Source organism: Caretta caretta, chromosome 10 (genome assembly GCF_965140235.1).
Source record: "Caretta caretta isolate rCarCar2 chromosome 10, rCarCar1.hap1, whole genome shotgun sequence".
Lineage (NCBI taxonomy): Eukaryota > Metazoa > Chordata > Testudines > Cheloniidae > Caretta > Caretta caretta.
Genome location: NC_134215.1, coordinates 47554527 through 47577587, shown reverse-complemented (window position 1 = coordinate 47577587; position 23061 = coordinate 47554527). Strand labels below are relative to the sequence as shown.

Genomic DNA, 23061 nt, shown 5'->3' with positions numbered 1-23061 from the left:
TTTACCCACACAAAACTGACTTATAAAGAGCAACAAACAACATTTTCACACCTTGCTTTAGAGAATTTTTGTTTATTGTTATTCTCCAGAATGACACTGATTTATCAGGACAGACACGGAATGACTCAAGGAAACAGCAGCTTTCTGAATAGTCACAAATGGTCCAAATATTTAACCATCCATCCAATTTGTTTTACATTTTAAAAAAACCCTGACTGTTGATACATTGAAAGGATTATATGGCAACATCACTACACTGAACTATGCTGAAATACACACTGGTCATAGAGGTTTTTCTGTTCTCTACTATCCAGCTGAACTCCGACTAGAACCTGTCATGCCAGAGCATTCTCTACTGTTTGTTACAGAAGCAAAACCCACCATGATTCAGTGCAAATTTCCCACAGAACCTTCTCAGAAAGCACATTATTAGATTCCAGACCACTTCGCCTTAAGACTGTTTATGTCACAGACTAGGCCATGCTCACAACCACCACTTGCCTCCACCGACAAATTAAAAGTTACATATGGCGTGCAATGTTCCAACTAGAGACTGGACTGAGCTAGAATCGTACATACATCCAGAAGTTTTGGGAGATGCTAGGTTGGATCTGAATACACAGACGTACACCCACCCCTCTAATTCTGGATCAGGGTTGAATCCAAAGAGCAATGGGACCTTTTATTCTCCAGGATCTTGTTTGGCTTGGTGTACTCCAAAGATGATGGAATTCTCCTGAGAGAAGATTGCTGGATTTCAGCCTTCAACCTTCACCCGACACAGATCCAAGCACCGACTCTCCTCAGCCCACCTCTAGTTCGAACACTGAGCCTAATTCTTATCCAGCGCCCAAAGGGCTCTCTCTTACGATTTGAAGAGATTTGTTCTCATGCTGTTATGGAGCCCCATGTCCCTTTTCTCATTCTATGCCTGGCACTTTACTCCCAGGCTGTGAGGTTTATTATTTTATCTTTGTGTTACAAAGGTGGGCCTGAGTCAGTTCCGTAAATGGGGATGGCATATGGTGCTTTAGTGTAGTTAATCGTAGAATACCTGCTTCAATACAGCAGCATGTCCTTAATTATGACCATCTGAAACTCCACACTAGTTTAGCAAATTCTTTCCAGACAGAATTAGGAATAAAACTCCATTTTAACAGAGTGAGGAAATAGCTATAATATATTAACTTGTGAGTGTCTCAATTCATGAAATGTTTTTTATAGTGCCACAGCGCCGATCTGTGCACTTAAGAGTGTTGGCCTCTGAAAGTTGTTTCCAGGGCACGAGGATGAAGAGGACCAGAAATATTAATGAACATACCTCATCATTTAAAGAACTTGTGCAGTTTGCTGAAGTAGGTTTTCAAGTCCTCAGAAAATTATTCTATTTACTCCAGCAAGGATTCCATTTATTGTTGTGTTTTAATAAGACTTTGAGGCTAGCAAGAAATTTGCTGCTGGGAGGGGGAAAAATAAGAGAAAGGGAAAGGAATAGAGCTGTGAGAAGATAAGAGCAGAGCACCAGGCATCAGTGAGCTTTCAAAGCACCCATCTACACTGCAGTCTAATCCATGCAGGATTAACCAGTTTTTATTAGATCTACACAAGAGGCGAGTGGATTACTCCAGGTAGCCAATGAGCAGATGGTGGAGATTAGCTGAGGGATGAGCCCTGGAGAGCAAAGAGTGAAATATTTTCTATATAATACAGTCTTTAGACCAATGATAGGTCTCTGGAAAGACCTATGTTAAGTAGTAGGGGCTTTATGCTAGAGTTAAAATCTTAGCATACATAATTTAGTGCATAATAAGGTTGGACACAACGCACTCATGAGGTATAGACAAATGGACAGTGCTCACAGATTCTAATGTTTTGTTTTTCATTTAGTAGATACAGTTGGAAAGAAGATTGTGTGATTTACTTAACAATATTCATATTTTTAATAGGCATGAAACACTCCCAGTTGTGTGGTCAAGGAATCTAAATGCCACTGTTTGCAAGATAACAAAATACCTGTACCTCTCAGAATGGAAGTTGGGCCTACGATGCATCACTGTGGCTTAAGATTTTGTCATAGTAAAATTATGCGTAATTCACAGCACAATCACAGTAAAAACAGATAGTTTCACGCTATGGTCAGAGCAACTTTGTGGACCCTGCTGCTGTTTGCTTTGATATAGTCCTCTTTGGAACAGGTCTAGATCAAAGCTAACGAACTGTTAATCTGTGGCAACAAGGTCCACATAAATGGCAAAATTCACAGTTCTGTGCCAGTGATGATCACTGTGACATAATCATATCTTTATAGCCCCGCCTTTCGGAATTGGCTGGACACACGTAGAACATAAAACTCAAGACAGAGTGAGGAATCTCCAGACAAAAAGATAGAGAATGGGGGTTGCAGATTTGTGAGGAATTTAACTGTGTGAATACTTTATAGCCAATGAACTGTTGCTATTTTGAAGTAACACCCCCCTCACCCTACCTGCCAACCAAAAAGCTACATTGGCATCCAATTTGCCATTGGAAATGCTGACTCCACCAATGGGCCAGAGCAGATTGTAATCTCATATTGGTGAGAATCTACTGTGAATCCTTTGATTTCACTGGAGTTTCTCCAGAGTTAGAGCAGTATCTAAACTCTTGGCACCATTCGGCTAGCAGTCACAGGTTAAGTACAAACAATAATTAAATCAAGGTACCGTATTCTGCACAGCTTCTGTCATCGGTGGCAGCCATACTGATGCATTCTGTGTCATTTTACTGAGGATCAGTCACATTCATAGATTTTGGGCATGTAATAGAGAGGAGGGTTGGCTAAAGCTGTATGTTTGTGTTACTGCGTGTTTTAATAGGTTGCCTTTCTTACTATGAATACAGAAGGCGAAATAATCACTGTTAATGTCTACATTCTCAACCAGGGGACTAACAGACCACAAGGTTTGGTAGAATACATTTTAGACTAGCTATAATTAATTGCACAATATTTAAAATCTGATTAAGTATATAATAGGCTCAGTGAAGGCTTCCTTTCCTCCATAAGATATATACATTTTTATCATACCTTTATTTCACAGCCTTGTCAAAAGACAACTGGCTGCTGCAGAATTATTTAAGTTGCATCCTTAAAAAGGAAACTTCTTTATTCTTGGTTGGCTTTGCTGGAAAAAAATCATTCATATCGGCATAATTCTTGCATATATATTTCATATACAGACATTATTAGACAGCTAAGAGAAGGGATTTTGATGGCCTGAAAAGCAGGGCAACTAGAAAACAAATAAGCTGTGGAATGTTGAGTCACTAAATTACAGGACCACCACTTGCCTGCTGCTACAGGTTTAAGACTTTGGGGAGCATTGATCAGGGAAGAAAGGAGATACTTGATCAAAGGGGCCTGATTAGATTAAATGTGAACTAATTTCCGATTATGGTTTGGTGAAAATCTGGCCTCCCTACTTAAAGTGCTTTCAAAGTCTAAAATGTCTCTCTCTAAAAATAAGCATATTTCACCCCTATTCCTTCCCAGTAACATCCATTGCCTCGGAGTCAAAATATTTTTCTTTTAACCGCCGGGGCTATAAATTCCACCCAGGATCTGAAATTGAAGTTGTTGTTTTCTTCTGCATTTTATATCAGCAAATGTGACAGTGCAAATTTAGTTGACCACTGCACCGACAATGTGCAAGACGTCTGAATCCAACTTGCTCTCCCCTAGCTGCATGGGGTTTTCAGGGCCAACAGGAGCAAACACTTAGACATTAAAGTTGGGATTAGCAAGCAAGCCTGATCCCAATGAATTTCAAGGGAAGTTGGGTACTTCACTCCCTTAGCCTCTGGTTTTCAAAGGAGCCTAAAACCAGCAGATGACTTGATAATTTGAAGGGCCAAATCCTGGTCACACTACTTACATAAGCAATACCATTGAAGCAATGTTTCTAGTAACAAGATTTGGCCCTTACTATTCCAAAGAGTAGATCTGTTGAAAAACACTGCACCAATTTTACAATCACTTTTCCCACCTGAACACCTTAAAAATATAGGGCTTGGAGTGTGGAACTCAGACCAGAGCTTTTGGAATGTACCAAAGTTTCACACTAAAGGGAAGGTCCACTACAATTCAAACAGGGCAAACTCCCAATACTGCCTTGGGGCCCTTGCTGTACAGTTACACACCAATACTGTCTTCCTCACAATACATCGAAGAATAAATGATTACAACACCATGTATTAGGAGAACCTGTTGTCTCTGAACCTAGGAGGGACGATATGGACCGGGGGCCCCTCCTGGCTTCAGAGAATTTAAGTGCCAAATCAGCTAGTAACTTGCTACAATAAAAATAATTCCTGGGATTGGATGAACTGGTACCAGTCCTTGCTAGAGACAGCCACTACTAGCCACACATTAGCAACTGGAAGTATTAGCCACTGGAACTCCCAAGTTGTTAGGGATCTTCAGTTTTGCTCTTGACATTTTGGTAAGCTTGTTGGGGTTTTATTTTTTTTGCTGATGTTATTACATACACCTATCACCACAGTAATTTAAAAATCACCACCGTACACTACTTCAGAGGGGAACACAAGCACACAGTTACTACCACACAGCACGAGTGTCCTGCAGGTCAACTCACAGCTTCTTCAAAATGAGAAAAGAGAATCAGAAAAAAGAAAAAGAAAAAAGAAACCAACCCTGTTCTAGAGTAAAGGGAAAAAATCAAGTATCTTACACTTCCCTTATTGAAATGCTTACACAGAACTGGCTCAGCAGTATTCTCCCTCTCCTCTCCCCACCTCCCCTCCCCACCCCACCTCAGGACAGAGTCTTCTGCTCACATCTCATTGGAATAGGTGTAGTTAGGAGTGGCAGAATACTGTGTTTCGTGCTGCATCGTGGCCCCTTGTGCAGCTCCGACTGCCGCGTTGTGCGCTGCCTGTTGTACATGCGGGTTCTTCCAAGCTCCCGTGGTCCACTCTTCCTGTGCTTTGCTGAAACTCCCTCCACTGCCCCGGTAAAATTTATGCACCTGTTTATTTAGGCAGGGTAGAGAGAAAAGAAATCACTGATTCACAGAGGCGAGTCCCCAACTATTGTTTTTAATTGTCTGGCTCACCTGACAGAACCTAACACAAAGTGTCCAATCCCGAGAGGTGCTGAGCACTGGCAGCTCCCATTGACTTCATGGGCAGTTGTAGGTGCTCAACCCCTCAGGATCAGGACCGAAACCGACAGATGTTGCAACGACAGCCCTGGAGACGGGGACACTCCACGCAACAGCCCTGGCGGTGCAACTCTTCTCACCAAAGAGGCTCAACCCTGACCTAATGGGACCCACTCTGATGGGTGAAAGCAGTTCGTCCTCCATCTCCATTTAGTTTTTGCGCTCTACATAGACGGCCAACAAGAGAAGCAAATTGACCAATTGGGACGGTAGTTCATGATGTGGGTGACTGTTCACTGGAAACCGTAATGAGACAATCAACTCAGTGCACATATGCCACCGATCAATCACCTGAAGGTAACTATGTTTGGTCACTATAGATTGGAACAGACAACCTACCCTATTACAAGTCTTCCCCAGAGTCATTCAGTCCCCTCTATATCTATATTCCTAAGGCAGGAAACAGGATAGAACGAAAGTTGCATTTCATCAGACACCTTTCACAAACACCTACCTCATTTTCTAACCTCAAGAGCTCCCGCCCGTCTTGCTAACCTCAGAAAACTCATGTCTGTGCTTTGGGGGATTAGAGAAGTTGTAATTAAGACTGAGCAACCCACACATCAAAGACAGGAAAAAAATAACGTGAAGGCTTTAAAGATCTCGTTCCTAGCTCTAAAACAAAGATCACCATCAAGGAACCAATCACAGGGCAGCAGACCTCTGTAAGTGAGAATGAAGTTCAGGAACAGGAGAAACGGGAACTTTGGGGCTTTAATGAAGACTTGAGTTTGGTTTATTTTAGATTCTTGCTAAACTTTTTAAAAATGCTAAAAATTTCTTACCAAACGTAAGAATTTCCCAAGGGAGCCCAAGCTATGCAAGCAAGCAACATTCCTATTTAAGTTATTCTTGCCCAGCTTCTAGGACGAACTGAGCAATAAGAGTTCTTGTCTGTTTTTTTTTTAAATTCAGCAGCCCACAACCTGCATCTTGCCAGAGCCTAAGGAAACTCAAATATCAGGGGTCAAGTCCTGTCCTAGATCTGACAGCACTAGATTTGGAGAAGTTCTAAGTTTGGCAAAAACAGTTGTTTCAGCCCTAAATGCTACAGTGGCACCAGAAATTGTGAACAAAGGGTTGCTCCTAACAGACCAAAGGATGGAAAGTACCCAGTGGAGCTCTCTCTAGAAACACCATGAAGCAATGAACATCCCAGCTTGACCTCCTCCCCAGAAGGCCACCCAGAAAATGTCACAATTTCGGGTCTCTAATCCAGCACTCATACCATACTGAGGGCAATGAAGGAGAAGACTGCCACGACTGTAAACATGATGGTGGGGATAAGCATCACCACAGCTGCACCCACACTGGTCCCAAAGAAGGATATTGCTGCGATCCAGCCACTGCAGGGAGATGAAAAAGGGCTCTGGTTAAACAATGGCATTGTTGCAGCCATGCATATCCAGTAGCTATGTTTTTTTACCCATTGGCTTTGTATGCTGCAAGTGGCAAACCTCACTCTAAAATGATTCTTCTCCCAAACTCTTCAGTATCTTGGATGACCCTTTCCCTGGCTGACAAAAGATAATGCTCAGCCATTCCTGAAACCAGCAAGCACTTAAAGGACCACCCCAAAGCCTCCTAAAAGAACTAGATAAGTTCATGGAGGATAGGTCCATCACTGGCAATTATCCGGGATGGGCAGGGATGGTGTCCCTAGTCTCTGTTTGTCAGAAGCTGGAAATGGGCAACAGGGAATGGATCACTTGATGTTACCTGTTCTGTTCATTGCCTCTGGGGCACCTGGCATTGGCCACTGTCAGAAGACAGGATACTGGGCTAGGTGGACCTTTGGTCTGACCCAGTATGGTCGTTCTTATGTTCTTTTTATGTTCTACCTCCTTCCTCAGCCACATCACATCCTCCATCACCCTTCTCCTCCCACTCCACTAATGCACTCCTTCCCTACTCCCACTTCTACCCACTCAATGTCCTGAACTAACTGAGCCAGGGGACTCTGGAATGTTTTTGTTCCTCCATCCTAAGAGGAGTCAGGTGTGCCTAGCACCTGAAGAGAAGAAAGGTTGAATGTGACAGATTCTTGTCTTCCTTACCAGACTCCCCAGCCAGGGATCCCCACCGCCTGGATAATGCTGATCACCAGCTGGGCCATGAAGGTGAAGAAGAAAGCCATGAAGCTGAAAGAACTGTCTGTCCTATAAGAGAAACAACTTATCGCCATCCTCCTCCTCACTGCTACCCGTGTCTCAATCGGTACTCGAGCTGCACTCCAAATGGCAGCAAGGAAGCACTCGTCACCCTGAACACCCAGTATCTCTGCCACCAGCTCAGCTAAACAATCCCTTTTATTCCAGCAGAGATTTTTTTCCCCCATGATGTGACGGATGAGAATGGGGATGGATGGTCCAGTGCGAACAAGAGCTGCCCTCAAAGAATAGTCAGGATAGTGACATCACAGCATAAGGAAGGAGAAAGGAAAATGTGAGGGGCTCAAGCTGGGCAAACAGGCTTCTCTGGCCTTTAAGTTATGGCAGCAGGTAGATGGTAGGTCAGGTAGAGGGGGTCTGAAAGGTGGTAAGAGTTTCACATTCAGCCATGTGAAGCAGTCTGTGCTAACTCAGAGGGCAGAGCTTCCCCAAGGCTCTATGGGCACGTCTACACAGGGACAAAAAACCCGTGACTGGCCTGACTCGGGCTTGCAGCGCTTCTGGGCTGAAAAATCTGCTGTGTAGGCATTTGGGCTCAGGCTGCAGCCAAAGCTCTGGAACCCTGTGAGGGGTGGATAGTCCAGCTGGGGCCCTAACATCCACACAGCAATTTTAAACCCCATAGCCTGAGCTCCATGAGCCTGAATCAGTTGACCTGGGCCTGCTGCAGCCATGCTCAGGTCTTTTATCCCTGTGTAGACGTACCCTATTTAGCTACATACATAGCCCTAATTACCATATTATTAGAGCACCTCATAGTTAGCAGATTTTATCCTCAACACCCTTGTGAAGCAGTGAAGTATTATCCCCATTTTGCAGCTAGGAAATGGACAAAGTCACACCAGTCTGTGTCTGACTGGGGAATTGAACCCAGCTCTCCTGAGTCCATGTGCAGTGCCCTATCCACTGGACCATCCTTCCTCCTCGCAAGCAGGGTGGACAAAAAAGAAATCAATGATTTAAAAAAATAAATAAAATCTTTTTTTTATTTTGTTATTTAAATTAAAAATAAACCTGTTTAAAATGAAATTAGCTAAGGACTAAAGTTATTATAAGCTCTTAAAACATTTAAATAAAAAATAACTAAGCTAAATCCATAAGCCTGTATCAAAAACTGAGTTAAAGGCTGTTTTTCTGTATTAAGAAAGAATCAGGGGGACATCATCTAGCTTTTGAGGTCAAGCTTTATAAATATGGCACAGTAGGTCATGTACTGTATTAACAGCTTGTTTTGTTTAATAAAGTAATTTAATATGCTGTTCTGAGTGTTAAATTCAGTTCCAGTTACCATCACAATGCAGCTTGACACAAATCAAGAGCAAAAAGTAAATTATCTGGCAAATATGCAATATACCATTCACCATTTTCTAAGATACTAAAATGTACAATGAATAAGAATCTGAAAATATTAAGCTATATAACTGCTTAAATACACGTATATAGTTATAGCATACCCTCCTAGGTAGCAAAAAAGATGTACCAAAACTAATGTAAAGGTTCTATTTAGTTGTAAGTGAACATGCTTTAATGGTTATACCAACCAATGAGAATGCACCTCTCTTTAGAAAATGACTGAAGTACAAATGGAAAAGCTGATTAAAATGATTAACTCAATGCTTTCCACTTGGTGATTTAAAATCGCATTGATTTAAATCAGTCCACCCTGCTCTCAAGTAGGGAACTAATGAAGCATTCAGCAAGCTGCAGGGGACTGCTAGAATGGTGTACTTTACATTTGGTGATGCGTGGATTGCTCTAATCTGCACACATAACCAATACAAATACATGCTATCCACCCCCAAAAGGTTTGTAAAAGGAGCCTCTAGTAGAAAGAAAATATTCAGCACCAAAAAAAAAAGTGTCAGATCTCCCCTGCAAGCTGGGGCTGCAGAGAACTGAGTTTCTGGAGCTAGTGTGTTCTCTACTACAAAGAGAGGTCCACAGAGCCACATCTCTTGAGGTAAAGGGATAGTTGGATACCCAACAACTAGTGTAAACTGCCACAGCTCCATTGACTTCAATGGACCTTTGCAGCTTTACACCAGCTGAGGATCTGTCTTCAGGTTTCCTGCGAATGAATCTAGTGTCAGGAAAAAGGAATTTGAAAGAACCTCAACTTCCAATACCTCTTCCCTCACACTTTTGCATCGTGGCCCAATGAGACCTGAAAGTCAAAGCATGAACCTTAGAATTAAAGGCCCTGATTCAGCAAGATACACAAGCATGTTCCTACTTTCTGTTGACTTCACCGGAACAAATCACATGCTTAAAATTAAGCGGGAGCTTAAGTACATTGCTAAATCAGAGTCAGAGAAGGAGCTGTTTAGCTGCTCCCTCCTCTTTCTCTCGGGACTGAAGAACCCTTTGGTTATTGACTCAATGCAGAGGATCCTAGAGTCAGAGAAGCGTGCTGTAAATGCTAGGATTGCTGGAACCCTGTAGTTCTTAGCTGGAATGAGGGGGCTGTGATGTTAGGAAGAAGCACTTGCAACTCATCTAAATATTGACCTATCTTCCCATCTCCAGTTCTAGTATCAGAGAAGGGCTCTCAGAGTTTCTCTGATCCCCAAGGCATTTCTCTTTAGGAGCCTCCACATTCTGCAGCAAAAGCACAAAGTCTGTCAACTTGACAGAAACAGAGCTGGAATGTATCCATTCATTATGCACTGTACCTGTGGACTCTAGTTCAAGTTACCATGTGATAGAACACAGCATTCAAAGTTTTCTGTTCACATATACTTCCCAATCTCCCATGACTCACTATCAAGAACTCCACTCAGAGAGAAAATATATATTTGATATATTAGTCTTTATGGAGAGCTGAGATCTTAATCCTGAAATCCAAGTTTTCAAGGTAGGAAAGTAAAGTTAAAGGTGGGAAGGGAAGGGAAGGATTCCCAAATAGAGGTGACCAAGTCTAAGCATTGGTTATTCATGAGAAGAAAGGAGAAAGACATTGAGAAGCTGTGCCCAGCTGTGACCACTTACTTGAAGGCTTTGTAAATAGGTCTAAACCAGCAGACATAGGAGCAGGGTGTAAAGAGCAGGAGCCAGAGAATTGCCAGTCCAAAATTAACAGCTGCACCGCCTCCAATCAGCCATGCGAGGCAGCCAATCAGATTCACTGCCAAGGTGATGCTGTTCACTGCAAACATATACATACAGACACACAGAGGGAGCAAAGTAGCACACTGCAAGAAAGTAAGCTGTGACTGAAGGGGCCCTTCAGATGGCTACGTCCATGGGGTTCAGAAATGTTCAGGCAGGTTTAATCAAAGGGTGGGATTTTGTCTTCAGTTTTATTCTTCTTCTCCCGTCTATAATTGTCACAGTTACTACACCCAACAGGCTCCCTGGAGCAATGGTTCCAAGCTAGCTGGAGCAGGCTGGCATCTATGAACCTTGGCCCAATTGTGGGTTCCCTGCATACGTCACCCATTACAGGAGGTGAGAGTCTGGGGGTGGCGGAAAAGTACAATCATCTACGAGTTGGAGTAACTGAAACACAATTATCTTCTCTCTTGCCACCAAAGGATGATAATGAGAGAAGTAAAGGAAGCTCCTCACTTGCCACCAGCAATGGCTTCTAAAGGGAGTGAGCTGCCAGGCGAGTTGGACCAAGCAGCCAAGCTGCCTTTCCCAGGACAAATCTGCTTGAGCCATTGGACACCAACTGACTGATTCTGAGAACTGAAGTCACAAGTTCCTGGCTGGTCTATGGCACATCCAGATCAGTTCAACAGGAAAAATATTTCTCCAATAAGATACTAGGAGGCTAAGTGATACAGGCCTACTACAATGAAGGGAACCCTACCAGAGACTAGACAATGCAGAGGAGAATCTGTCATCTGCATTCCTGTGCCTCAGAACTTCAGGATGAATCTTTGTTTCAATCAAAATTAACACCCTCCCACCAACCAATGTAATGGAGCAGCCAGCTGGGATGCTTCGCTGTACAAGATGAAAATGTTCAGCCAACCCAGTGATCTGACTGGCAGGACATCCACATGTGCAGTACATCATGCAGCACTCAAGGACATCCCCTCACTGTCTGAGGCCCCCCCAGCTTTTTTTTTTTTTTTTTTCTTCCAGGGGATGGTTTGGACTCCTTTCTGACACGTCTTCTCCCCAGGAAACAGGCTCACCTAAAGGGTCTCCTTGGACAGCACGTTAATAGAAACAATCTCAACAAGTTCAACAGAGATGTGGTGTTTGTGCTTTTGCTTTTCAAGGCTTGAGAACAAAAAGGGGCCTATTAAATACAAGTGTAATGAGTGCAGCCAAATCAGGGATGGGGCATCAAAGTGACTGCACACCTCCCTCCCGGCACCCAGCAAAATACACTTAACAGAATAATTTGTCAATTTCACTATAACAGCCTCCCTGAATGAGGAAGGGGAAAGCCAGCACAGCTCCAGACTCCTAGCAGGACACAGAACCAAAGCTGAAAACTGAGCAAGGCAGCAGGGTGGGAAGTCCATTGGAGGAGATAGATGTATGAGTTAAAAGCACAAGCACCCAGTCCCTTTGGTGCTGATTCAGCTCCTTCTAACCTGCACTTGGAGCACACACCACTCCCCAGGGAAGGCTGCTTCAGTGCAACACTCCATTTTGCTTTCAATGTTCAGAGAGAACACCTGATAAGGAACAGAGGTCATCTTAAAGGCAGGGGCTGCCCGGCGCCTGCTCCCACAGACCCTGTATGTGTCATCCAATCACCCAGTAGTATCCCCCCCGCAAGGAGGAGGATGGAAATGTTCATTAACAGCTGCTCCTCTCCCTGCTTCCATCCCACCCCATCTCAGAACTTCTACCTAAAAAAATCATCTGCACTGTTCTGGTTTACATAGCAGCAAACTCAACAGTAAAGCTTCAGAAACAGCGTGGGTGTGGGGAGGGAAGGGAGGGACACAGATGGAACAATCTTTGATCTCATTTAAAAAAGGGCAGTGACTTCAGTCACTAGGACTGTCACCGCTACCCAGAAGTCCTCAATTTAGGCACAGGTCAGGTGGAGTAGCCATGCAAGCTTCTCCGCCAGGAGTGCTGTAACCTCAACCTGGAGGGATTTCCTCTGGGAACAAGTTTAGTTTCCAAGGGCCATTCAATCCTTGGCTTCTCCACTGGGCTAGCCAGTAAAGGGGCCAAATCATGCCAAATGCAGAGGTGGTTTCTCAGAAGTGGATTTCTGATTAAACATTTCCTGCGTACCCCAATTTGTTCGGGCAGTTGTGACACTGACTCTCAGCATTGGCCGGGTTTCCTAAGCTCCACACCAGGCTTCAGAAGGGGGAAAAAAACACACCTGAAGGAAGAGCAGCCCAAAGGGGGTGTAAAACCTATTCTCTTCCCCTCATAGGGAAGCCTGCCACTCTGTCTGCTTTACTTGTCCACAGGTCAAACTAGTAGATGGTCCCTATCCAAGGGAAATCTATTCCAGCTGCCAGCTAGTTGCATCAGTGGCATTAGGAACTACCCAAGGGACCACAGCTTGGTGGAGAGCACATCACACAGCAGCTGCAGAAGGGGTAGGTGAGGTTTGGCTCTGAGGAAAGCCTCAAGCACCTGCACCTTGGGGAGCAGGGTACTGCAGAGGTTATACTTTTTGGCTGGGTGAAAGAGACCGCACTTTGCATCAGTGGCCCTGTACACATTAATTTAAAGTGGCATTTCAGCTTCAGAGGCAGCCATGCTGCTTTGGGCTGGATGTGGAATTTGCAAACTGGGAAATGGGGGAGTAGTGACCTAAAACACCGGGCTGGAGGACAGCTCCATGGCTTCCACCTCAATCTGGCTCAAATTCCTGACTCAGGAGGGCCCTGGCAGGAGTCTGGGTGGTGAAAAAAAAAAGAGGCTCTCCATTTGCAGAAACCTTGCATGGGTTTTTTGGCAGAGAAGGGAGCATCCAAGCACAGATATCGCTGCAATATAAAACTCAGATGTGTGCTGGCATTTCCCAAGTGATGAGCTCTCTGGCTGAGGGAGCCTGACAGGGAGAAAATCAGAGCAGTAAATCCTTCAGCAAAGAGAAGCTTGTTGGCTGATCTGTTCCACCTCAGGGCAGGCTCTGTGAGGGAGCAGAGTTCATGAGTGGTCTATGGTTTGTGACATACACATGATCACCTAGAGCAGGGGCGGGCAAACTTTTTGGCCTGAGGGCCACATCAGGTTTCCGAAATTGTATGGAGGGCCGGTTAGGGGAGGCTGTACCCGCTCCCATCCAACCCCGCCCTGCTTCTTGCCCCCTGACAGCCCCACCGGGACTCCTGCCCCATCCAACTCCCTTTGTCCCCTGATGGCCCCCCCGGGACTCCTGCCCCATGCACACACACCCCCCACTCCCTGTCCCCTGACCAACCCTGGAACCCCTGCCCCTGACTGCCCCCAGCCGCCCCATCCAACCTCTCCTCTCCTTCCTGACTGCCCCCCTGGGATGCCTGCCCCTTCCAACCACCCCTGTTCACAACCCCTGCCCTCTGACTGCCCTGACCCCTATCCACCCCCCCACCACCATCCGGAACTCCCCTGCCCTCTATCCAATCCCCTCCCTGCTCCCTGACCGCGCTGCCCAGAGCGCCAGGACAGGCAGCCACACTGCCCAGCTGGAGCCAGCCAAGCCACCGCGCAGCATAGAGCTGCTGCTAGAGCACTGCGCCGCTGGCTGAGGCTGCGGGGCAGGGGAAACAGCAGGGGAGGGGCTGGGGGCTAGCCTCCTGGGCCAGGCGCTCAGGGGCCGAGCAGGAGGGTCCCGCAGGCCAGATGTGGCCCGTGGGAATAGTTTGCCCACCTCTGACCTAGAGGGTTGGGGAGGACTCCCTGAGACGAGTTCTATGACTGGTGCCAGCAGAGTTAAAGCTAGAGATGAGCTCAAGCCTTTCAGAAAACCAGATCCCAATGGGAACCCAAACACTGTGACTGGGGCCTCTTTATAATGGCCCAGCCCAGAACCCCACTCCCCAGATATGGAGAAGCTGAGATTTGGAGCTGAATGTCAGGACCCAGATCCCATCACTAGTTTAAACCTCTTCGGAAATATGCAAGAGGCAAAAAGTCCCTAGACTCTGGGGCAGGATGATGTTTCCCTTAGTGCCACTCTGTTCTTTACACTAACACTTCTAGAGAAGAGCATTCAGAGAAGCAGGCATGAGCATTTCTCTCTCGACCCATCTGATCCTTTCCCCTCCTGCAGACACAGGGTGCCTGCCCCAGGGATGACTCACACATCCAGAGGTAGTAAAGGCGCTTGGCCATGGTGCGATGCTGTGGTGGAATGTCATCATCAAAATCCTGGTAGAAACATGGCTTCAAGGGGATGAATCTTGGAAGCGGAGGAAAATTGTTCACCTTTTCTATGACAAGAGATAAAATATGTATCACTGAACAGAACCCAAAGCAAGTCTCCGTTCCTCCAAACTGATCTGATGTTGCTGATTGGTTAAAGTGCTGATCTAACCTGAGCAGTGACTTTGAAAGTGGCCTAGTGGGATTACGTGTTTGTGTCTCAGCGATTTCCAGATCAGATTTGCTCAGTTTATAAGTAAAAAAAGATGATTTCCCCTCATTGCCAGCCTTGCAACTCAGCCTGAGCTCTGACAGTCCAGCTGGGCTCTTTCTTTCCACACACAATCACCAGGAATAAAGATCATGCAGACCAAATTATACCCTTTGTGACACATGAGCCCACTGAAGCCAATATGTTACCTTCATTAAAGCACTAAGCCCTTTAATAGAAAAAACAGTTCTACAAGAACCAGCAGAGATTTTCCTTACCTGCCATGGTGTCTGTCCGTCTCTACTCCGCAGCTAAGTTAGTGAACAGCTCGCACCTCTGCCAAAACTGGAAGAAATCAAAAGACAGTAACGACATTAAGGAAACAGACACTGAGAACAACAGGAAATAATGTTTCCTCTACGTTCAACCACCTCCCAGGATTTACTCTGTTACCGGAAGTTCAAATGTCCTAACACCATAATCCTTCCCCACCATCCCACTGATTCAAGCCTGGGGAAATTCATGTAGTCTCTTGGCATTTCTCCAATGTATATCCTCTCCAAATTAAGGGAGTATATTGAATCCTCTCCGGCCTCCTCCTCTCCCCCTCCAAAAATCGCAACAACAACAAAACAACTGGCTTCGCTGCAACAGTACCTGGGATGATCCTCAGACAGAAAGATCCCAGTTACCTTCAATCAACATGAAAATAACCCCCAGTACAGTACCCCTTTACAGAAATAACTGGCTCCCAGGGACAGTGCTATAATAAGGCATGGTTGAATTTCCCATTGTTTATGCTATATTTTGTGTGTGTGTGTGTGTGTGTGTGTGTGTGTATATATCCCTTCATTTTCGATTTTTATTTAATTTTTCCTCGGAATTTATCTGTGTTTATTATTACAACAGCAAAAACAGGTGCAAAAAACTCTTAATTTTTCTAGGCAAATATCGGGGTTTATTTTGGTCGATGGAAGGCCGGGGGGAAAGTATTCAGTAGATTAATGCTTTGATTAACAGAATTCAGTGTGGTTTGCTGCAGAACTAAAACAGAACTCAAAACAGAATGCCACCTCTGACTTTAAGAAAACAATATATCTCTAATCCCCAAACAGTTTACTGTTGCAGACTTAGAACTATTAGCCTATAAATATTTACATTTAATAATTGCGCCACACCATTTGAGGCACATATACTCAACTTCCTCCTTTTCTCCAGTTTGTTTTTTTAAACTTTCAAATATTTCCTTGAGTTCTGAAATGTATTCTGATACAGATTTTTGTTTTCTTCCCATTTTAGTGTGTCAGATCTTTACAACATTATCTGCTAACAGCTTGAAATGTGTACATGGTAGGCATGAGATTCACCAGTTTGTTCAGGTGTGCATGCACTTCAGAGCTTGTGTGCATGACTGTTTGTTTATTGTGTTTATCTTCTAGACTAACACACAGCCTTCCTTCAACAGGCAGCTTTGCATATATACGCAGACTAATACATTATCATAATACATATATCTCATTCATATATCGTAATACATATATCTCATTCAATATATTGTATGTTTTCCTAAAAAACAAGTTATTTTTTATATATTTGAATGATCCAAAAGTAGGGTGAAAATCAAAAATACTTTTTGTAAAACCTGGGATTTTTGGGGGGTAAAAAACGGGTAAACTGTAAATGAAGGGGCGTATATATTAGACACACGTCTCTACAGTATTTATGCATATACGCAGATCTATTGTTCACCCCTGGGAAAGCCATTAGTATAGCCCACTGGCTACAAAGGCCTAAAACACGTGTTCCAACTAAAGTGCTGGCTGCAGCCAGAAGAGTAAAAGCAGATTCAGCAACGTGGGGCAGGGAGAGGCTTAGGCCTGGTCTACACTAGCCCGGTAAATCAATCTAATTTATGCAACTTCAGTTACATACTGAAGTAACTGAAGTCGACGTAATTAGATCCATTTATCGCAGTGGCTTCACTGCACTGTGTTAACGGGAAAGCGTCTCCTGTTGACTTCCCTTGTGTTTCTCAGGGAGGTGGAATACACAAATCGATGGGAGAGTGCTTTCCCATCGATTTAGCGTGTCTTCACCAGACCCTTCATCAATTGCAGCAGTGTGGATCTACCGATAAGTGTAGACGCCCTCCTACTCAAGTGGCCTATATCCACCTGTAGTCTATTCCAAGGAGAGACAATCAGGCTGGAGAGCAGGACAGAGACACATTCAAAACACCGAGCCTACCACTCTCTAATCCATGGGAGTAGTCCAGTGAAGCACCAGGGAGCACATTGTTCAGTGTTTGCTAGAAGCTGGGAATGGGTGACAGGGGATCGATCACTTGATGATTACCTGAGCTGTTCATTCCCTCAGGGGCACCTGGCATTGGCCACTGTCAGAACACAGGATACTGGGCTTGACGGATCTTTGGTCTAACCTAGTGTGGCCATTATTATAGCTCTCTGGGAACAACCAGCTCAGCTCTTGTAGCTTGTCATGGAGTCACCGGGCAATGCTCTGGAACTACTCCATACGAAGCCAGTCAGGACTCTGGGGGAGCATGCCTCCTCTCTGTGAGCATACTGTCTCCAGGACAAGAAGCTTACACAGCTTTGATCTTCCTGAGTCTGACCTCGGAGCATTCAGCATCTCCTTCCACACCTTGCGCTTCCCACAGCGAGTCCGCACAGGCAGGGCTCCTGGAGAAGCCAGTGGGTCCTGCACCCCAATTCCGCAGTCAGACGTGACTCTCAGCCAGCCAGTAAAACAGAAGGTTTATTAGACAACAGGAACATGGTCCAAAACAGAGCTTGTAGGTACAGGAAACAGGAGCCCTAAGTCAGGTCCATCTTGGGGCCAAGGAGGCCAGAGCCCCATCTGGGCCCCCCTCCATTTCCCCAGCCAGCTCCATACTGAAACTCTCCAGCTCCTCCTCTGGCTTTTGTCTCTTTCCTGGGCCAGGAGGCCATCTGATCTCTTTGTTCTCCAACACCTTCAGTTGGCACCTTGCAGGGGAGGGGCCCAGGCCATCAGTTGCCAGGAGACAGGGTGTCGGCCATTCTCTGTGCAGACAGCATCACACTGTCCCTCTAGGGCTCTGCAACAATCGCACAGCTTATCCCCCCCGCCAAGATACTTAAGAACTGCATAGGGGAAACTGAGGCATCCATACAATATTCAGAGAAAACATTATGAATATTCCCACTTCATCACATCACTACACAACAATCACAAGTTTGGGTTTGTATTTTCCTAGAGACGGGTAAGAATCAAAGCCCAGACTGTGAGCAGTTTGAAATCCTGATCCAGGGACATGCTGTGGCATAGGATATCACCAGAATAAGACAATGAGCAGTGGAAAGCAACACAAAGTTGTATCATCCTCAACTTACTTGCATTCAGAAATTAAAGTGCTTGGGAACGTTTTTGCTTTATAAAGTGCACCAAGTTCTGGGCACATGCAGAGTTTAAAAAGCAATACACTGTAAAATAAATGAATAAATCTCAAATGCCTTACACTAGTCCCTGAAGGTCAGCAGACTTGGGCTTGGTTAGAGCAACTGGGGGAGGAGGTGGGGAAGGAGGAAAAGGAATGAGAATTCTAGAGTCAAGGGCCATCCACTTAGAACACCATGTCCCCAGGCATTTAAAGGTATGGGCTGACTGCTCAAGGACCCATAGTGACCTCAGCTACTACTGCTGTGCATAGGGAAGGAAAGTCTCTCTCAGGAAATTAGATTAATAGAGCTACAGGCACACACAGGGTATTAGAAATTAGTATAAGCACCATGAACTGCACCCAGAAGGCAGAGCATTTGTCAGAACACCGGTTTAATATACACACCAAGGTTGCCAAATAGGTCAGTCGCCACATGGAGCATGTGTCTGCTGAAGTTGTAGAGCTCTGAACTAACTGCATCACAGCTCAAATAGTCTAGCTTCCACAACGTCCTCATATGTACACTGAGAAAGAAATGGGAGCACACAGACCCTTGACTAGAACCCCACTTAAGCCTGCACATGAGCCCACAAGACAGGTAAGCCATTGCTTCAAAACACCTTCTGGGATCCTTCCAGAGAGGAAAACCAGAAGCACTCAAGAGCGGTTCTATCCACCCAATCATGGCTTTCAGTCAGCTAAACAAAACCTCACAGATAATGGTACCAAAGGCTGCAGGCAGATCTAAAAGAAGCAGGATAAAAACCTGCCCTTTGACCATCATTAGGCAGAGTTTGCTCACCAACTAGGCTGCAGTAGTGTCAATTGCATGTCACACTACCCAACCCAAAAGCCAGATTGAAAGGGATCAAGGAAATCTAAGGGACTCCAGGTGATACCAAAGCTGCACTAGCGAGATTCTTAATTGTAGCAGAGGCCTAACCACCACTCACTCGAGTTACACTGACACCTTGCCCTCTCACAGGGAGGCATTATTCTCAATAACAGACTTGGTACCTGTTTGATTTCACTAACAATGAGGGACATATGTTCATCTTGTAGGTCTCTTTCTGAAGCTCTCCCAGTGTATTTCCTTGGTAAGCTTCAAAGTGATAGTGCTTAAATGCTATAAAAAAACCCCATAAATAGATATGTACAAATAGCACCTTATTATTAAGTCCTTGTACCAATGACAAGCTGGACCTAAATTTTGCAGCAAGACAGCTTCATTAACATTTGTAAAAAAGTGAGGTTTCATTGAATTAAGTATGGAAATAAATAAGTCAGTTCCGCAGCTCCCGTATTATTTGGATAAGAAGCTCAATTGGATACCATCTCCACGTTTTCAATTTTTACCATGCTGTAGATTTTTGAATCTACAAGAAGAGGAGAAGAGGTAGACAGAAGAAGAGATGGACTGACAACATAAAAGAGTGGACAGCAATGGACTGTGCGGAGACTCAAGCACTGATACACAATCGTCAGGAGTGGAGACAATTGGTTGATTGCTCATCAGTGATGGTGCCCCAACGACCAATGTGGTTATTGGAGTGATGATGAGATTTTTGCATAGAAAACAGAAGAGCATCACAGAATGTGCCAGGGGAAAGTGAGGTCCTGATAGCTGGTGCTTTTGGCACCCAGGAGGATGCAAAAGAAAGTCTGGCATTGGGGATAACACACACTGCTTCGGCATTTCTGCCGAGATGAGTAGCTGAGGCCTCTGACTGCATGTGCCCAAAACACAAGACACACTGGGCCTGATTTTTAAAAATAGATGAGCACACATAGCTCCACTTGCAGACAGTGGGAGTCGGCGCTACTCAGCAATTCCAAAAGATCAGCCCCAAGGGTGCTCAAGTTAAGTGCCCCATCACTGATGCACAGAAAATTAGCAAACGTTTACAAAAACCCTAGCACACAAATCTGTAAAGCCCCTTTAGTGATCAAACCCAAGTATGGGGCTTAAACTGACACTAAGTCACTTTCACATAAACAAAGTCACCCAACACAACCATCCAAACCCAGTCTATTGTCCCCTTCACCTGAAAATCTAGTACAGCTATTAAGTTCATGCTCGGACAGTCAGCTTGCTGAATATTCTTGTCCCTCTGTTATTATTTGTGGTAAAAGTGCAGTTGAGACAGGGTCATTTTCACCAATGGGGCCTATCTAGCCCTCCATGCGCACAGACAAGGCCCATTAGGTTAACTAAGAGTGATGAAAAGTTAAACAAATACACGACACATATTTGGGACAATATCCTAGCCCTCCTGGAGCCAATGGACATTTTGCCATTGACTTTAATTGGACCACCATTTGGCCTTCATAAAAAAAAGTAACGGACATTTTCTCTTTATGAAGTGAAATTCCCACTACTGCCTGCAGATCAGTTGCATGTGGGCTCCACATTCTCAACATCAGGGCCCGGTTTTGCTGTATAGACAATACTATACACAAAAAAGCACTCTCTGAATCTATCCTAAACATTTATCTGACATGGCTAACACCTCCAGCTCCCTAAAATGTGACATACTGGGTGGTAATAGGGCTTACACTAATTCACACTTTCCCCTTGATAGAGAAACACATACAAGTGAGAAAAAGGACCATAAAAATACGCAGGTACAATATCTTCTCCCACAACCCTGCCATTCATCTTCAGGGAGGACTGTGGTGGAGATTTCACTGGAATATTCAACTCCTCTCTCTCCTGCAATAGGGAGGTCTGTGGTGAGAGTCACTGGGATATTAACCCACCTCCCACATGCAGTAGGCACAGAGTCCCAGTGTATTTCAACCGGGGAGCGTTTATTCACCCGCCTACCACTTTAGGAAGGAATTTTCTCTTGCATTGTAATTGGAGCTGGAATCAAGACACAAGACTCACATCTGGTTAGCCAGTGCCCCAGCATGCTAAGGCATTCAGATCTAGGGTTTTGGTTCAGCACATTATAAAGATGGACAAAATACAAATCCAAGTTCCAATTTCAAAACACCGCACAACATCAGCAAAGTAGGTTTCCTCCGCTTGGGCTCATCTTTCATTGCAATACACATGACAGTTACTCACTGCATGTTAATAAACAAGCCAGTTGGGCATTCCACTGATTAGGTCACTGTGCAGAAGGCAATCAGGCCTTCCAAAAAAAATCCCTGCACACTGAGAGAGAGAGAGAGAGAGAGAGAGCTATTAAGTGGTGGAAGGCCCCTTCGCATGTGCACACACACCCACAGAGGGGGACAGAAGGCCCCTTTGCATACACACACCTGCAAGGGTATTTTTGTTCGTTTGCATGTATGTGGACTTGCACACACGCACAAGAGGAGTGGTGGGTGGCCCCTTTGCATGCATGCACATACAAGGAAGGGAGACCCTGCTGAACGCACACACACACACACAGGGGAAATGGACGGCCCGTTCGCATGCGTGCTGGTGCACACATACACAGGGGGGTGGGCGGCATATTGGCAGACACGCTCCCGCACGGACTGGGGACTGCACGGCCCCTTCTGGGTGCCTGCATGCAGATGGGCTGGGGGGGCACAAGACACCCCCCCCCGGGCACGGACGCGCACCCACGGGTGGGGGGGCGCAAGGCCCCTTGGCACTGGCGCGCACCGACGGGTAGGGGGGTGCAGGGCCCCTTGGCACGCGCATACTGGCAGCGGCACAGGGGCAGCCCCAGCCCGGCCGAGCCCCGCAATGCTCGGCCAGCGGGGCTGGAGCCGCTGGGGCCCGGCTGACGTCACGGCGAGGCTGACAGGGCCCGCGGGACTCACCTCCCTGCAGCGCCCGTGCAGTGCAGAGCGTCAGGCCCTGCAGCCCTTCCCCGTCCCGGGCAGGAAGCTCCGGTTCCGCGCCCCACAGCCGCCGCCGCCTCCTGCCGCAGCGACCGCGGCTCGCGCCTGGCTCCGCCCACTCACGCGCCCACCCCCGCCAGGGGCGGGGCCCGCAACTCTCGCGAGACCCAGAGCAGCCCGGCGGCCGCTGTCCAGGGTCCTGAGCCCGGTGGCGGCGCGGAGTCCGATCCCCACAGCCCGGGCTGGCTCCGGCGGCGCCCAGCGCGAGGGGAAGGGGTACAGGGGGGACCAGGCTCTAATCTCTGAGGCGGGAGGGTCCCCCAGGCGCTAGGGCACAGGGGGTACCGGGCTCTAAGGGGGGCAGAGGTGACCAGGCTCTGAGGAGGGTGGGGTGCCCCAGGCTCCAGGGGGGAGAGGGTACCGGGCTCTGAGGGGGCCAGGAGGGCCCAGGCTCTGAGGGGGGGAGGCCCAGGCTCTGAGGGGCCGGGGGTACTGGACTCTGAGGGGGGCAGAGGTGACCAGGCTCTGAGGAGGGTGGGGTGCCCCAGGCTCCAGGGGGGAGAGGGTACTGGGCTCTGAGGGGGGCAGGAGGGACCAGGGTCTTATTGGGGTGGGGTGCCCCAGGCCCTTGGGGTGCCCCAGGCTGTGAGAAGGGCAGGAGGGCCAAGCTGTGGGTGGAGCAGGGGGGCCCTGGCCCTAAGCGGAGCAGGGAGCACAGAAGGGCCCACTGGTCTAGGGGTGTCAGGCTTTAAGATAGGCAGGGCAGGCTGGAGGCCCCAAAATTATACCACTACAGGATTCTCCAGTATCTTTCAATCTGTTTAGTTTATCAAAAAGAAGACTGAGAGATTACTTGATTATACGGTATAAATACATTCATGGGGACTGTGAAGCTTAATTCCATCACATTTATAAATGGTTTTTAAGATTTTC

General features: G+C 46.2%; 1 protein-coding gene across 1 annotated transcript; it reads right to left on the bottom strand.

The window, feature by feature from the left end:
* Nucleotides 1-56: 56 nt before the first annotated feature.
* SCAMP5 (secretory carrier membrane protein 5) lies at nt 57-22260 on the bottom strand. The gene is made up of 7 exons (XM_048868207.2): nt 22108-22260; nt 15161-15227; nt 14611-14739; nt 10379-10535; nt 7277-7378; nt 6448-6565; nt 57-5024 (listed from the first exon to the last, which is right to left on the bottom strand). The coding sequence occupies exons 2-7, from the start codon at nt 15165-15167 to the stop codon at nt 4830-4832; spliced, it is 708 nt and encodes a 235-aa protein (XP_048724164.1). The 5' UTR covers nt 15168-15227; nt 22108-22260; the 3' UTR covers nt 57-4829.
* Between the last annotated feature and the right edge of the window lie 801 nt (nt 22261-23061).

Bases quoted from the DNA above. Each gene is read 5' to 3' on its own strand.
- SCAMP5 (XM_048868207.2), bottom strand. The intron at 6,566-7,276 runs GTAAGGAAGACA...ATCTCCCTGCAG, and splicing joins ATCCCTGGCTGGGGAGTCTG to TGGCTGGATCGCAGCAATAT. The intron at 5,025-6,447 runs GTATGAGTGCTG...CTAAATAAACAG, and splicing joins CCTTCATTGCCCTCAGTATG to GTGCATAAATTTTACCGGGG.